The 16,985-nt window shown below is 48.8% G+C and overlaps 1 protein-coding gene across 5 annotated transcripts in view; it reads left to right on the forward strand.

Moving 5' to 3' along the window:
- Window positions 1–16,985, forward strand: part of MAST2 (microtubule associated serine/threonine kinase 2) — a 139,323-nt gene extending 122,338 nt beyond the window's left edge. For 4 of the 5 annotated variants that reach the window (XM_084244121.1, XM_084244120.1, XM_084244122.1 and 1 more), the window contains 19 exons: window positions 1,492–1,593; window positions 3,575–3,707; window positions 4,520–4,581; window positions 4,832–4,917; window positions 5,368–5,576; window positions 6,244–6,382; window positions 9,108–9,240; window positions 9,964–10,129; window positions 10,681–10,782; window positions 10,995–11,117; window positions 11,319–11,428; window positions 11,806–11,960; window positions 12,438–12,721; window positions 12,830–13,027; window positions 13,743–13,969; window positions 14,154–14,276; window positions 14,690–14,826; window positions 14,955–15,148; window positions 15,432–16,985. In XM_084244121.1, coding sequence (XP_084100247.1) covers window positions 1,492–1,593; window positions 3,575–3,707; window positions 4,520–4,581; window positions 4,832–4,917; window positions 5,368–5,576; window positions 6,244–6,382; window positions 9,108–9,240; window positions 9,964–10,129; window positions 10,681–10,782; window positions 10,995–11,117; window positions 11,319–11,428; window positions 11,806–11,960; window positions 12,438–12,721; window positions 12,830–13,027; window positions 13,743–13,969; window positions 14,154–14,276; window positions 14,690–14,826; window positions 14,955–15,148; window positions 15,432–16,939 — 4,191 coding nt within the window. In that variant the 3' untranslated portion in view covers window positions 16,940–16,985. The remainder of the gene's footprint in view (window positions 1–1,491; window positions 1,594–3,574; window positions 3,708–4,519; window positions 4,582–4,831; window positions 4,918–5,367; window positions 5,577–6,243; window positions 6,383–9,107; window positions 9,241–9,963; window positions 10,130–10,680; window positions 10,783–10,994; window positions 11,118–11,318; window positions 11,429–11,805; window positions 11,961–12,437; window positions 12,722–12,829; window positions 13,028–13,742; window positions 13,970–14,153; window positions 14,277–14,689; window positions 14,827–14,954; window positions 15,149–15,431) is intronic. The other variant, XM_084244124.1, reaches the window with a different exon arrangement.

Below are 16,985 nucleotides of genomic sequence, written 5' to 3' on the forward strand. Positions count from 1 at the left end.
TAGAAGACAGCCAACTAATTGAAACGTGATATGATAGTACCATATGGCATTAGCAGACTCCAGGAGACATAGAAAAGGGAGGAGTTCTTGTTCATGTGCACATGCATAAGAGCATGAAGCAAGGAATGTCAATGAGGCTTCACAGAGTTGATATTTGGGCCAAGTTTAAAAAAAATAAATAAGATTTCACCATATTTCCCATTCTCTCTCTTCATTTCATAACCAGTTTTTTAAATGGTCCTCGTGCTGTTTTTCTTTCAACCTATTCTCTATTTAGTCTTCTGCATTCTATTTTCCTTTCTCACTGTTTCACCGAAACTATTTCAGGCAAAAGTCACCAAGTAACTAATTGGCTAATTGTCAAATCCTATGAGCTCTTTCAGTACTCACGTTTCTTCCCCCTTTTACACAACTTTATACAGTGAGTACTTCTCCTTGCATCCCACCCCCAACCTCCAGTTGTCATGACACTTTTATCTCCATCGTGATGCCTTTCCACATGTGCCTTCTCTGCCCATCCCTCAAATGCTGGAGTTCCAAGGTGGACCATCCTGAGGGTCTGTTCTGCTCTTTCTCTTCACACTCTTCCTTGTCAACCTCATCTGCTCCCTGATTTCATACCTACACTGATGACTCCCTCCCACCCGTGTCTGCTGAGTTCCAGATCATTGTTCCCAGCTGCTTATTGGGCCCCTCCACTTTGACTTCCCCCGATTGGTTAGTATTTTTGGTTCAAGTAATAGAAAGCCAACTCAGAATAGTTTGATCAGGAAAGGAAAACTAATTATAAAGAGACAAAGAATTGAAGACAGGAATACCAGCAACCCTTGAAAAGGACCAAGGGCAAAGCCCATAAAGTATTCACCCTCCTCCTGTGATTTCAGTTTTTCTCTACCCTTTGGTGGATATCACCATCCCTTTTCACTAAAGAGTAGATTATACAGTTTTGCAACGCTGACATTAACAGTTGTCTTTCCACCCATTTTCAAATCCCTAAGAAAGTAACCCACTGGTCATCTATTGGAGATAGGAAAGATGCACCCACACAATACAAATGTGACTTCTCTAAATCAGAGCAGTTTCTATGAAAAAGAGAAATTTTCTTCTTGGGCTGAACAAATACCCAAGAAAGAATCTAGTGAAGGTACCTGAAATTCTACATGTCGAAAACAATTTTTCTATCTTCCTGCCTTTTCTCTTTAGAGCAATGTAATATTTTCCTTACTTATTCTCAAACTGCTTATCTTTTTGTATTTCCTGTTTCATTTTGGAGTTTACTGAAATGTCCTTAAAACTGACATTGCATTTAACCTTCTATATTCACTTCTTTCACACCTCAAGCCTACTCAGTCTACTACCTCTGAAATGGTCCATCTGTCCATTCCTCGCCATACTTACTGCCTTGACTTTGCCTTTTTCATCTGAAATATTGCAATAGCTCAACCACAATGGGCTATAGGATTACTTAAGCAACCTTTGTCTTCTCTATAGGCTCATGAGCGTTCAGAGAGCTCAGAAGTGGCTTTTGTGATGCAGCTGGTGAAAAAGTTGATGATTGTCATTGCCCGCCCAGCTCGTCTCCTGGAATGCCTGGTGAGTGGACCCTGGGACAGTGAAGGGATTGGAAGAGTGAGAGTAGAAGCTGGAAAGGAAGTAGCATACAAACAGCAAAGCTACTTCCATTTCTGCTGCTAATGTACTTATTTAAATAGAATATGAAAGCACTGGGGAACCAAAGGAGTTCCTGTGAGGAAAAACGAATGGTCCTGAGGGGACACCTTCATTTAATCATTTAGCAACACTTTCCTGAGTACCTACTTTATGCTAAACACTGGATATACAACAGGAATAAAACTGTCCCTGGTCCTAAGAAGCTTCCTCTATAGTGGAATTAGAGTTGGTTTGGTATGAATAATATGTGTGATATTGCAAGAAATATGATGGTTGAGTTAAGTACAAGGTATAACAGGAACTTGAAGGAAGGGCTCTTTTACTCCTTGAAAACTCCCCAGAGGACATAAGGCTCATTTGGTGCTTTGAGGCATAATTATGAGTTTGCCAGGTATGGGGCATAAAAAGGGGCATTTGAGAGAGTACAGAGTGCTTTTGAGAAATTGATGAGGGATAAACCTGGAAAATACACTGACAAAATAAGGAGGAAGGATTAGGGTCAAAATAAGGGGGGGTGCAATTGTATGGGGAATATAACCAAAATGAAAATGCATACATTGTGTAAAAATGAAAAATGATGTAAGAATTATATAAAATAAATTATTAAAAAAATTTAAAAATTAGAATAAAGGTTTGTTGTTTATTTTAATGGAAAAAAATATTTCCCTTGTACCTCTTTGCAAGAGTTAATCTGTTTTCCCTCTCCACTTTGCCCTCACTCTCAGGTAACAACTTATTGTCAGTCTTCTGTACAATTTCATATAAAAGAAATTACATGTCTTCTTTCATTCAGCATGTTTTGTTTTGTTTTGAGATTCATACGTGTTGCATGTATCATTAACTGGTTCCTATTTATTTCTGAGTAGTAGTCCATCAGATTTACTTCTAGGAAAGATGACTCTGACTGCAGCATAGATAGTGAATTGGAAGAGAGGGCAGGATGAGCCAGGGAAATAAGTGCAGAGGTACTTAAAGCAGTTCATGTGAGATGGGAGTTGCCTGAACTAGAACAGAGGTAGGAGAACAGAAATGAGGAGATAGATACTTATGAGGTAGACACTCTGACTAGATGGGAACTAAGGATAAAACATTAAAAGGACTTCCAGGTTTGGCTATATTATATTGAGATTAGATGGGGGTATACTTCTCTAAAGTAACAAGACCAGAGGGGAAAAAAGCAGCAGTGATGGGGTTGTGGTCAAGCCAAGGGCCTCTCCCTCAGGAACATGAAGTCCAGAATTAAACAGCTTCATGGAGTCAGGACTAGGATTGAATGCTGATTTTCTGTTCCTTCCTACCTCTGTGACCATGGACAGATCAGTATACCTCTATGAGCCTTAATTTCCTCACTGAGGTTATATAGGTACTGCTAGGGTTTAGCCCAGAGTGCAGCATTTGGTGGGCACTTAGTACTTGGATCCCTCATTATTATGTGTTCCATGCAGACAGGGACTGCTATGCTCTGTTCCACATGGGTCCCCTAGTCCTAGCACACAAGACGTGCTCAGAAAGTATCTGAACACATGCATGTACTACCAGGGCTAGGAACCATCGTTGAGAGTGTGCCAGGACTGGTCCTCTGGGTTGGGTGTGAACATACCTGACAGTGACATCTGAAGGCAGAGGGCTTGGGACCAGTTGAGATAGACTAAACTCAGTTGAAACCCAATTGCTGGGAAGACAGCATTTGCTTAGTGTGACAAATTTAGAAGTGACCTGTAAGCTTTGTCGACATTCTTATCCCTGAATCATGTTGTTTCTGGGTATTAAGGGGAAGAGGTGCCCCATCACCAAGAGAAAGTCTTCTTGTCTATCCTACTCTGGGTATATACTGTAAAGCCAGAGAAACCAGCTGCCTTCCCTTGTAGCACTCACCGCTGACTACTTCTCTCCCCTGGTACAGGAGTTTGACCCTGAAGAGTTCTACCACCTGTTAGAAGCAGCTGAGGGCCACGCCAAAGAGGGACAAGGGATTAAATGTGACATTCCCCGCTACATCGTTAGCCAACTGGGCCTCACACGGGATCCCCTAGAGGGTGAGCATACTGCTTGGTGGCTGCAAAGAGGCCCCATAGCAAACAAGGTCTAGAAGCAGGGAAGCTACTTGGAGAAGAGGCTTAGATTGGATATGGACACAACCTAGAATCAGGTTCTCAAGGCTATAAGAGAAACTGTGTATTCTCTCATAAAACATCCCTTCCTTTGGAATTGTTTCCATCATCTGCATAACATGACGCAATCTGGATTGCCTCTGATTGCCTCGATTGGTTGAATTTAGAGCCTGAAATCAAAAGCGGTAAACAACAAAAGACCACAATCTCATTTTCAAAATAGATCACCTCTCTGCATTATTTGCCTCCCCTCATTTTACAAGTGTCTTTGGGGTGGTCCGAGGGCTTAAAAGATAACACCATTCTTCCAGGTATTATGCCAAGCCCCTGGCTTCCAGTCCTGGTCTATATTTTTTGTGCTCCTGCCTTTCCTCCTTTCCAACCCCATCTGACAAAGCAGTCCTTACCAAGATGAGTATTAATAACCCAGGTTTGGGCCCTGTTTTTCAGGAATTGTCCCAAAGTTTGAGGGAAACTATAAATTTTGCCTCACCTTGTGAATGGCACTGGGGTCTGGAAACAGGAGTGGCAAGATCAATTGGCTAATTTCCTGGTCCAAAAGTTGTGACTGACTGCACTGAGGACAGAGCCACAGAACTGGATTTACATCCCAATCTGGTGCACAAAGCATTAGTGCCTACCCTGCATGCACCTATCATGTGATATGAGTGGACTGCTGAGATACCTGCCATTGCCTGATATTGCCATTTCTTCTTATATCCTTGCTTTGTTTCTAGAAATGACCCAGTTGAGCAGCTATGACAGTCCTGACACCCCAGAGACAGATGATTCCATTGAGGTAAAGACTGTGAACTCCTGCCCTAATCTTGGAGTCTGGGCCCTATGAGGCAAAGGCTGTGCATTCTCTTTCAGAGAATATTTGAAGGAGGGGTTCGGGGGTGGGTGGTTGCCTACATAATCTGAGAAGTCATTGAGCTCCTGGGGAAGAATGAGCAGGAAGCTGCAGCAAGGTAAAAAACTGAGCTGATGATGGAACCACTGCTTCCCCAAACATAAGCCTACCTCCTGCCTTTTCCCTTACCTTCCAGGGCCGGGGGACATCTCTGACATCCAAAAAGACACCCTCTGAAGAGGACTTCGAAACCATTAAGCTTATCAGCAATGGCGCCTATGGGTAAAGGCAGGGGTCAAAATTTGGCTGGGACTAGCACTGTCAGTCCTTAGGTTCTTCCTTCTAGACATATATGATGCTCAATTCTCTCAGGAGCAGATGCTTCAGGATGGACCTGCGCCCTCCCTAAAGTCTCCCAGAGAAGCAAAAGTTCAGTTTCCTCTGACATCTGACATTGTGCCTTTCCTCGGCAATATTCCCATTCCTCCTGATAGTACCCCTCTTCTCCAGAGCTCTGGGGGAGGGTTGAACTAAGTCCTCAGGGCTTGGTATATTAAGGAATTGAAGAGTCAGTGTACCCCAGTCCTCACTGATAAACATATCCCTGTTGCTTTGTTTGATGCTTTTGTAAGGCATGATAGGAGGCAGTGTGGTCATCTGGCTCTGGGTGGTGGAGTGCACAGCTCTGGCACTGAGAGCCTATGGGAGGACGGGATGGGCTATGTTTCCCAGGGCTGTGTTTCTGGTGCGGCACAAGTCCACCCGGCAGCGCTTTGCCATGAAGAAGATCAACAAGCAGAACCTGATCTTACGGAACCAAATCCAGCAGGCCTTCGTGGAGCGCGACATACTTACTTTTGCCGAGAACCCTTTTGTGGTCAGCATGTTCTGCTCCTTTGAGACCAAGCGCCACCTGTGCATGGTGATGGAGTATGTGGAAGGTATTGGGGGAAAAGGTGGCCTGGTGTGGAGGCCAAGTTACAATCCGAGATTCAGCACTGAGTTTGAATCAACAGCATGGTATATGGGGTGAAGTTTCAGGGCCCAGCTTCCCAGTCTCTCTTTGGCATTGGTTTCTGCCTTAGGAGTTTGGAGACCATTTTTGCCTCGGTGGGCACAAGACTTTTTGTCCTTCACAAGGGCTTCTAGAATATTAGCTGCCATGAAACTGCCCCTGTCAGATGCAGTGAGAGCCACTCTGGGATAGGAAGTATCAGCTCATCAGCTGTAGAGTCCTGTACACACCACCGGTGCCTCAGGCAGGAACAAAGGAGGCAGCAGAACCACAGAAGCCCAGGGTTGGATGTAGGATTCCTATCTGAAAATAATTTAGTCCTGTTCCTACAAGTCAGCTTACAGATATGGAGAGTTGGGATCTTTACCTCTCTGGCCTCAAAAGCCATTGGCAGATTCACCTTATGTCCTACTTCCCTCCACACTGTATCCCACCTATGCCAGCGGCAAGGAACTAATGAATCATAGGCTCTGGCACAAGGATATTCTGTGAGGCTATCTCCTCAGAGATAGGCACCTCAGAGACTATAAGCCTGAGACCATCTAGAGTAGGGAACTGGATCACTCCTTCATGATGGCCTGGGCTTGTTGCAGGAGGAGACTGTGCCACTCTGCTGAAGAATATTGGGGCTCTGCCTGTGGACATGGTGCGTCTGTACTTTGCAGAAACTATGCTAGCCCTGGAGTACTTACACAACTACGGCATCGTGCACCGTGACCTCAAGCCTGACAAGTACGCACACTATCTGGTTCCCATATCCAAGGTCTTTCTTTTGTATCTCTAGATAAATGGAGACAGGCACTGCATGTCAACACTATCCCAGAATGGCTGCTAGGACACAGTGCTCATGTAGGTGTCCATCTAGGCCTAGTACTTCCTGACAACCCCATGCAAAGACCATTGCCAACAAGATCTGACAAGGACATTGTAAGGCTTGGGTGACACGTAAGAGTCAGTATCACTGTTCAAGAAGTCAAGCAGGAGCAAAATAGCACATCTAGCAGATGTATCCCAACATTTACTGACATCTACTCTGTGTCAAGCACTGTGTTCTGGGCTATAAATATAGTCCCTACTCTATGACCCCTACCCTGAAGATCTTAAGTCTAAAATGGGAATCAGAAATATCTGTGTATAGGCTGTTCTCCAAAGCCATGAGGTGGAAAGGGGTGAGCGAAGCTTTGTAAAACTGGGGAGCAATATTTGCAAAGGCACAGCAGCATGAGAGAATGTGTCCCACTCCAGCACTACAAATAGTACCAGATGGCTGATGCTGAGATTATTGTTAGAGAATAATAAATAGAATAGTAAGAGTAGGCAAGAGAGATAGGCAGGAATTAGATCCCCAAGGGTCTTTCTGTTAAGTTTAGGGTTTTTTTTTTTTTAAGATTTATTTATTTGGGCCTCCCCGGTGGCGCAGGGGTTGAGCGCTGGGTTGCCAAGCTCCCCGCGACCTCCACGGTGCTGGTTCAATCCCCAGCTGCTCCCCGGCCACCGGAGGAGGGTCCCACATGGCGCGCAGACCTCTCCTGCCGCCCGCTGCTCCCCTCAGCAGTGTGCTTCGGTCCTTCTGCCTGCTCTGCTCCCCGCTCTGGCGAATTCTCTCACCCTCCCGCGCTTCTGACTGTACCCAGTGCATGTATAAACAAACAAACAAACAAATAAATAAATAAAATACATGCCTCTTTAAAAAAAAAAAAAAGATTTATTTATGCATGCAAGAGCTGGGGTACAGGCCAGAAATGTGGGGGGTGAATGGATTCACCAGAGACAGAGTGGGGAACAGAACAGGCAGACTGACTGAAATACACTGCTGAGGGGAGCAGCGGGTGAAACAGGAGAGGTCTGCTTCACCATGTGGTTTCTCCCTGGCTGGCCAGGGGTGGAACTCAGGCTGCAGAGGCTGCGGATTGCTTCATAGTGCGATGCTTAACCCCTTGTGCCACCAGGGAGGCCTGTTAAGTTTAGGTTTTAAAGATTCCTCGAGTGTCTTTATCAACCAAAGGTATGACTGAATAACATGCTCAGATTTTGTTTTTGATTAGGAAGATAATTGCCAGTGAAAAAGACAAGGAGGCCATTACTGTAGACCAGACCAAAATCAACAATGCCTGCACCAGAACAGAGTCGGGATGGTGAACAAAGGGATAGTGTTGGGAAGTAGAAAAGAAACAATATGGTAGAAGTGGGGCTTGGAAAGAGAAGTTTCCAGATTAGGACTGGTGCACAGTGATAAAGACTTTGTAGTGGAAAGTGGTACTGACATATGGACTTGAGTTCAAATGGCCACTCTTTAACTCTGCGAATTCCATTCTGTCATTTAAACCTGAGCCTCATGTTCTTCCTCTTTAAAAAAAAGCCAGGGTGATAGGAGCCTCCCTGGTAGCGCAGGGGGTTGAGTGCAGTGCTGTGAAGCTGTCCTCAGCCTTTGCAGTGTGAGTTCAATTCCCGGCCGGCTGGGAGCCACCCACATGGCATGGCAGACCTCTCCTGTCTCGCCCGCTTCTCCCCTCAGCAGTGTGTTTTGGTACATGTGCCTGTTCTGTTCTGCTCGCTGCTCTCTCTGGTGAATCTTCTCACCACCCTGTGAATCTGGCCTGTATCCCACTTCTAAACAAACAAACAAACAAACAAAAAACAGCGTGATAATAGCTACCTTTGTTCTGTTATGTACTATGTAAGATCTTCCAGGAGCCAGAATATTTTATCAACAATCAATAAAACATTTATCACAGACCTCAGGGGGTAGAAATTGCTTTTCACTGAGAAGAGGAACCACTTAGGAGGCATGACTTTGTCTGGGAAGTTGAGTTTGTGGTACCTGTAAGATATCTGGGCAGTTAGTAGGCATGGAGCTCATAGAAGTCAGGACTAGAGATACTGATGTGGAAATCATAGAATAAATGGGTAGCAAATGAAGCCTTTGACACAGAAGAAAATGACTCAGGTAGAGTTATATGAAGGGACAAGAGGCAATTCTCTGTGAGGACTTATGTCTAGTTTTCCAAGCAACCCCCCTTATAAGACCAGAAGTGGACATGCAACAAGATTATGTACCCCTTTTCCCTCTTCCTAGGTCAGGTATGGTGTCACCCAAGTTCAGGGAAGGGCACTGAGGATAGCTCATGCCCTCAGGTGAGGCTGATTGCTCTGTGGAGGAAAGTCTGTTCCTCACCTGGCTGTTACCTGCTCCCATCATAGAACACATTTGAGGGGAGTAAATACACATGAATTGGGGGAATGGCTGAATGGCAAGTTAGTGCTTATGCAGAATGCAGTGCTCACAAAGCCAGAGCTATTTATTCTTTTATGGTTGCCTGTCTCCCTGCTGAAGATATACTGCTTATACCCCATAGTAACCCTGTGGATGCCTATATGAGAAAATTTAGCATATACTAAAATCAGCACCCATAGGAAACCAGGAAATAACTTACGGCTTGTTTCTCTGGTTTCCCAGCCTTCTGATTACATCCATGGGGCACATCAAGCTCACTGACTTTGGCCTTTCTAAAATTGGCCTCATGAGTCTGACGACAAACTTGTATGAGGGCCACATTGAAAAGGATGCACGGGAGTTCCTGGACAAGCAGGTAAGGAAGGACAGTTGAGACTTTGGGGGTTGATTCCAGGCCTCAGAATAAGGACAGGGCCATATGCTTACCCTGTAGCTAGACACAAAGACTGGGAGTTCATTTCCACCTTTGGGCTCCAGGGAGGCATTGAGAGAGAGAGAGAGAGAGAGAGCATGTTTGAAAGATACAGTGGGCCATGCTATAAAATAGGTATTATAACAGCCAACACTCCAAAAGACTGATGTGAGATCAGAGCTTAACAACTTAGCCTTCCTACGTCAAGTACAGGCTTTCCTGGCGCTGAGTCTAAGAATATAGCTTTAAGTTTTTGTTAGACTGTGGCCCAGCCTCTGAGAGTGGCCTCTGGACATTCCCTGATTTGACATATCACATAGGGATTGTTTACAAGTCCGTATATTAGTCATATAACTGGTAGGATCTGTTCTGTGTGAGACTGGAGGACCGGCCAATTGTGGGAATCAGATAACAGAAGGAAGGGGAACAGAGAGTGGTGAGTCCAGATTAGAATTAGATGTTTTGGCTAATTAGGAAATACATAAACTTACTCCAGCAGTTCTAACTAGTACCCTGGAAATCCCATTGATCTTCACCTCATTAAAGTAAACTGGGTCTTCATTCATAGATTTTCTGCTCCAGAGGTGGGAACAACCCCACTGCTCCAGCTGTCAGGCTGATGAGCTGCCTCAAGATGCTAAGCCAGCCTGATTTCTCTGCACCTAGGTATGCGGGACCCCGGAGTACATTGCGCCTGAGGTGATCCTGCGACAGGGCTATGGGAAGCCAGTGGACTGGTGGGCCATGGGCATAATCCTGTATGAGTTCCTGGTGGGTTGCGTCCCTTTCTTTGGAGACACTCCGGAGGAGCTCTTTGGACAAGTGATCAGTGGTAGGTATCACCACCCTGACCCACAGAGACACGGCCTGGATCCACAAAATGGTTTACCTGTGAGGCTTATGAGTTCTTGTTCTGGATTCATGTGTGTGCATGACTGGTGTGGTTTGCCTCTTAGGTGCAGCTTGTGTGTGCTCATGAACACATTGTCTGTCTCCTTGGAACTTGCTCTGCTCGTGTTCATGTATCTCCCGTGTATGCATGCATGTGGCTATGTTGCGTACATGCATGTCCTGTGAGTGTGAGTTCTGTGTATGTGTGTGTACCTACGTCTGGGCTATAAAGGCAAGGTCAACTGGAGCTTCAGCACAGCAGTATGGCTTTGCAGTTCCTACCCTGGATCAGAGAGCAAGCCATGGTCTAGGGTGTGTGAAGTCCCCCAAGGGGTAGAGGAACCTGTAGCACTTAGAGACTGGGATCCTAAGCTGGACTTTCAGGAATTCTGGGCTGGGCCCATTTGGCCTCCTTTCCTTTATACTCTGCCCACAACTTCTGAGACTCTTCTCTAATCTCCCTCCTTTTCCTTACCCCTCATGACTCTCCAGATGAGATTGTGTGGCCTGAAGGGGATGATGCACTGCCACCAGATGCCCAGGACCTCACCTCTAAACTGCTCCATCAGAACCCTCTGGAGAGACTGGGTACAGGTAGGGCAGGCCCCACTAACTTGTCTTACCTCTTGGAAGGGTCAGACTTGAGGTAGGCAGTCCTCTGGATCCGGAAAGTGCTCTGATCCCTGTAGGCAGCAGAGGAAAGGTACTAGAAGCTCTGCCTCTAGGCCTAGCCTCTCAAGGTTTGGGTTCTCACTGAATTTGCTGACTGGACTCCATAGCTTTGCCCATGCCTTCCCTGCCCACAGGAGGCGCCTATGAGGTGAAGCAGCACCCATTCTTTACGGGTCTGGATTGGACAGGACTGCTTCGCCAGAAGGCTGAATTTATTCCCCAGCTGGAATCAGAGGATGATACCAGCTACTTTGACAGTAAGGCCAAGGGGCCAGGGCGGGGAGGAGGGAAGAAAGGGAGAGTGGTGCAGAGATCCTGCCTGTTGGTCCAGAAATAAATGTGTTCCCTAAACTTGACATTGGGAGCAACTTCTACAGGCCCTGCTGAGGTCTGGTAGGGTCAAAAGGAGACCACCCCCAGCAACCTCTGCAGGGGATTGTCCTGTTTGTCTGACTCAGCCCGCTCGGAGAGATACCACCACATAGACTCGGAGGATGAGGAGGAAGTGAGTGAGGATGGCTACCTTGAGATCCGTCAGTTCTCTTCCTGCTCTCCAAGGTTCAGCAAGGTACAACAGAGAGGCCTGGACTAGGCAAAACAGACTAGAGGGGGTGGGGAGAGATGTGTCTGGGGCAGATGGTAATGGGACTGCCCTAGGAAAAGAGGAGGAAAGGACTGGGCTTATATATGACAGGTGCTTCTAGAACCACTGCAAGCCCTGATGTAGGAAATGCTAGGGTGAGCTCAGGTCAGTCCAGTGGAATAGCTGTTGCTTCGAATGTTCAGCTGGGGGGGGGGGGGTGGTGGTGGTGTGTGTGTGTGTGTGTGTGTGTGTGACGGAAAGAACTGGTTTACAGTCCTAGATCTCAGGTGCCAAGAATACTTTTTGCTCCTTGCGAAGTGTGGTTGTTGGAGCTCATCCCAGCACATCTTCTGTGCCCACAGGTGTACAGTAGCATGGAGCGACTCTCTCTGCTGGAGGAACGCCGGACACCACCTCCCACCAAGCGCAGCCTGAGTGAGGAGAAGGAGGACCGATCAGATGGCCTGGCAGGACTGAAGGGCCGAGACCGGAGCTGGGTGATTGGCTCTCCTGAGATGTGAGCACCCAGAGCTCACCCATGGTGGCCCACACACCAACCATCAGTTGTCACAGATCATGGGCAAGAGTTGGCTGTTAGGGAGGAGTACTAGTGGCAGCAAGGGGCTTTTAGTTATTTTTTTTTAATTATTTATGCATAGAAGAACTGGTATGTAGGCGGGAGTGAGAGGATTCACCAGAGACAGAGTGGGGAGCAGAACAGGCAGATCTACTGACATACACTGCTGAGGGGAGCAGCGGGCAAGACAGGGGAGGTCTGCTGTGCCATCTGGGGCATTGAACTCAGACCACAGTGGTGATAGCACTGAGACTTAGCACCAGGCCACCCGGGGACACCCAACAAGGGGCCCAACAAGCTCCTAGAGGAATATCTGAAAAGTTCTGGGATTTAGAACTCTTGTTAGCCCCTGAGGAAGCCTGGGCTGGAGGAGGGAGACTGCCTGGGTCATCTCACCCAAGGCCGTGTGTCTTGCAGATTGCGAAAGCGGCTGTCGGTGTCTGAGTCGTCCCATACAGAGAGTGACTCAAGCCCTCCACTGACAGTGCGACGCCACTGCTCAGGTCTCCTGGATGTGCCTCGCTTCTCCGAGGGCCCTGATGAGGCTAGCAGCACCCCCAGGAGACAGCAGCAGGAGGGTACAGGATTTCTCACACCCCTGTCTGGGGAGGGAGTATCTGGACCTGTCCCTGAACGACCTGTGGAGCAGCGGCTAAAGCTGGATGAAGAGCCTGTTGGCCAGAACAATGGTTCTAGTCCAGGTGTGGCATAGCAGGTGGTCAGAGGGCCTAGACTCGAGGATACTGCAGGGAGACAGGGAGGGGAGACTCAGCTGCAGTGCAGGTCTCATTGCTCACTTGGGTCCACAGCTATGGAGTCACAAGGAGGACGTGGAACCCTGCAGCTGGCTGAGGGAGCCACAGCCAAGGCCATCAGTGACCTGGCTGTGCGCAGGGCCCGCCACCGGCTACTCTCTGGGGACTCTCTAGAAAAACGGTCTGCTCGCCCCATCAACAAAGTAATCAAGTCCGCCTCAGCCACAACCCTGTCTCTCCTCATCCCTTCAGGTGAGGTCCCCAGGGAACTAGGATAAAATTCACAGAAGGGTGTTGGAAGCTCTGTGGGTCTGGCAGGTGCATCTGCATGGTGTGTTGAGGGGCTGTGTTTCACTACTGCTCCTTTGTTATAATCTAGCGTCTCTAAAGTTATGCTCTGGTGTTGGGGTTGTGTGTGTGGGAGAGAGAGGTCAGCTGAGACAGAGAGCTTATATTCAAATCATGGCTCTTTCGCTAAATGACTTTTAACCTTGGAGACATTGCTTAATCCCTCCAAGTCTCAAGTTCCTCATCAAAAAATGGGGAATATTAATAGTAGTCACTCCTAGGCTAACTGTGACATTTAAATACATACAAAGACCTTATCCCTGATATGTATGAATAAACATTCAGTAAATGGTATCAGCCATCCCCTATCACCTCCATCTCTTGGGGTCTGAGAGGGTCTGGGTACACAAGAGGGCTTAGAAGATGTAGGGGAGCAGCTCTCCTGCCCACCTGTGACTATGCAGATTTCTCTCTTTTTCTTTCTCCATTTCCTAATAAACCTTTTAAAATGGAAACAAAACAAAACAAAACTAGAAGCTGTAGGGGAAACATAACCTGGGCTCAGGATCTCTCAGTAAATAGAGCTATCCTGGAATCAACACCTTAGGCAGGGGCCTGGGTTGGGAGCATGGGCCAGGCCAGCATTCTGACCACTAAGTCCTAGCTTGTCCTTCCCCAGAACACCACACCTGCTCTCCATTGGCCAGCCCCATGTCCCCACATTCCCAGTCATCGAACCCATCATCCAGGGACTCTTCTCCAAGCAGGGACTTCTTGCCAGCCCTCAGCAGCTCAAGACCACCCATCATCATCCATCGAGCTGGCAAAAAGTATGGCTTCACTCTGCGGGCCATCCGTGTCTACATGGGTGACTCGGATGTCTACACTGTGCACCACATGGTGTGGGTATGTCTGGCCACCATCTCTGTTGGCTCCCACTTTTATCTCTTCTCTGCCTTCCGGGTACTAAGACCTGCGTGTCCCTGCCCACACTGGGGAGGGGTGGGGAGGACACAACTTGATGAGCAGAATCAGGCCCCCTACTTCATGCTCAGACTCCAGGCTGAGGACTGTTCTCTCCCTGGGGCAGCACGTGGAAGATGGAGGTCCAGCCAGTGAGGCGGGGCTTCGCCAGGGTGACCTCATCACTCATGTCAATGGTGAGCCTGTGCATGGGCTGGTGCACACAGAAGTGGTGGAGCTGATCTTGAAGGTTAGTACTGGGTATACTGCCTACTCTGGTCCCTCCAAGACCCAGCCTTGTGAGTCTCTGAGTGGCCAGAGGGGTGTTGGGAGAGTGGGGCACAGACACTGCACACTAAAAACAGACACAAACCCAAACTTGGGTGTAACCACAGCAGTGGGGTTTCACTGGAAGGTAGCACCCTCACTGACCCAGGGATCCTTGGGTATAGGACTAGAGAACAAGACAGGTGAGCCTCTTTGCTACTTTCCCATCCCCAAACCACTCAGGCTTCAGTTGGAGTCATTTCCTAATCTGTGGTTCAGAAACGTTGATGCAAGGACAAAGCTAAAGCTGTGCTCCAACCATGGGCAGGGGTAGGGGTAGGAGTGAGAACAAGGTAACTGCCTTAGCCAAGACTCATTTCATGGTCTGTTTCCCAGAGTGGAAACAAAGTATCTATTTCAACAACTCCTCTGGAGAACACCTCTATTAAAGTGGGGCCAGCTCGGAAGGGCAGCTACAAGGCCAAGATGGCCCGAAGGAGCAAGCGGAGCCGAGGCAAGGATGGACAAGAAAGGTGAGCCAACTTAGCCCAGGGGTCTGCTCTGAGCCACCCAAGTGTTAGCTGGGGATCCATGCCCTAGCCCTAGTGTATACTGTGCTGTTTGCGCCAGCTCAGACAGCCTTTGACTCTTGTCTCTGCAGCAGAAAAAGGAGCTCCTTGTTCCGGAAGATCACCAAGCAGGCGTCCCTCCTCCATACCAGTCGCAGCCTGTCTTCCCTTAACCGCTCCTTGTCGTCAGGGGAGAGTGGGCCGGGCTCTCCCACACACAGCCACAGCCTTTCCCCTCGATCTCCCACTCAGAGCTACCGGGTAACCCCTGATGCTGTGCATTCAGGTATGAAGGGCCCCCTTCAGGTTTCAGAGACAACCCCTGGGAGATAGGACAGTGCCTGAGTCCTCTGAAACTCATTTAGGCCACTCCCTGAAAGACCCAGCAATCCTGGGAGGAGGTTACATGGGTGGAGGGTGACCTAGTTTCTGTAGCTTGGGATCTGGTTTACCAGTGGGATAATCTTGATGCTGCTGGGACATTGTATGGTGAGACCCTACCTTGTCCCTCAGTCACTTCTACCTGCTAACATTGCTCTGCCTTTGTCTGTGTGTCTGTCTGTGTAAAGTGGGAGGGAATTCTTCACAGAGCAGCTCCCCCAGCTCCAGTGTGCCCAGCTCCCCAGCCGGCTCTGGCCACACACGGCCCAGCTCCCTACACGGTCTGGCACCCAAGCTTCAACGCCAGTATCGCTCTCCTCGGCGCAAGTCAGCAGGCAGCATCCCGCTGTCCCCACTGGCCCACACCCCTTCTCCACCACCAGCAGCTTCACCCCAGCGTTCCCCATCGCCCCTATCAGGCCACGGAGCTCAGGCCTTCCCCACCAAGCTTCATCTGTCACCTCCCCTAGGCAGGCAACTCTCACGGCCAAAGAGTGCAGAGCCACCCCGCTCACCACTGCTTAAGAGGGTACAGTCATCTGAGAAACTAGCAGCTGCCCTTGCTGCTTCTGAGAAGAAGCTGGTCACTTCTCGAAAGCATAGCCTTGACCTGCCCCACCCTGAGCTAAAGAAGGAACTGCCACCCAGGGAAGTCAACCCTCTGGATATTGTTGGGACCAGGACTGTGCTCTCTGGAAAAGGGGCTCTACCAGGGAAGGCGGTGCTGCAGCCTGTTCCCTCACGGGCCTTAGGCACCCTCCGACAAGACCGGGCTGAACGGCGAGAGTCACTGCAGAAGCAAGAAGCCATCCGTGAGGTAGATTCCTCAGAGGATGACACTGATGACGAACCTGAGCACAGCCGAGGTCTACAGGAGCCAAGCTTGATATCTAACCCAGAAGTGGGACAGGATCTACCTCTCAGAGGAGCAAGAGAGGGTGAGGAAGGAGAAACTTTTCTGCCCAGGAACCCCAGGAGCCAGGGCCCATTGGTCCCAGACACACTGACAGGGGTCACACTGGGGCCTCCTAGAATGAAATGCCCTAGTGATCCCCAGAGGAGGCTTGAGACCCCCCAAGCCTTTGAGGCTACCAGCTCCTCAACACCAGCCCCCAGCGTGGGTGGGGCTGGACCTACAGATCCCATTCCCCAGGAAGGCTGCTGGAATGCCCATCACCTCCACACCCAGGCACTAACAGCACTTTGTCCCCTCTCCACCATTTGTTCCACTTCTTCCTCCACTGCTGGAGAGCCAGGTCCATGGTCCTGGAAATTACTTAGTGAGCACCCAGACAGAGCAGCCTCCAGCAGAGGGGCAACAGTGAAAGGTGGACTGCCTGGCCCCCAGTATTTGGAGAACACAACTCCAGCCCACCCGGAGAACCTTTGTCCCAGTCAGGCAGGGAAGTCACGGCCTCCCAATGTTCCTGAGCTGGCCCGTCCACCTTGTGGGGTTCTTAGCCAAAGCTGGCTCTGGGAGCCCGAGTGTACACAAACAGAGAAAGAGGAGCCAGCCCTGGGTACCACCAAAGTGCCTGATGCCTCAGGTGACAGGAGGCAGGACGTTCCATGCAGAGGCTGCCCACTGACCCAGGAGCCTGGGCCCAGCCTGCTCTGGAGGGGCCGAGACCCAGGGCATCCTCAGAAGCATCAGGACTTGGTATTGGCACCTGATGAGCTTTTAAAGCAAACATAGTAATTGTCATTTCTTGCACTCAGACTTGTGTAATACACGCTCTTGG

The sequence above is a fragment of the Talpa europaea genome (assembly GCF_964194135.1).
Source record: "Talpa europaea genome assembly, chromosome: 9".
In the NCBI taxonomy this organism is placed as follows: domain Eukaryota; kingdom Metazoa; phylum Chordata; class Mammalia; order Eulipotyphla; family Talpidae; genus Talpa; species Talpa europaea.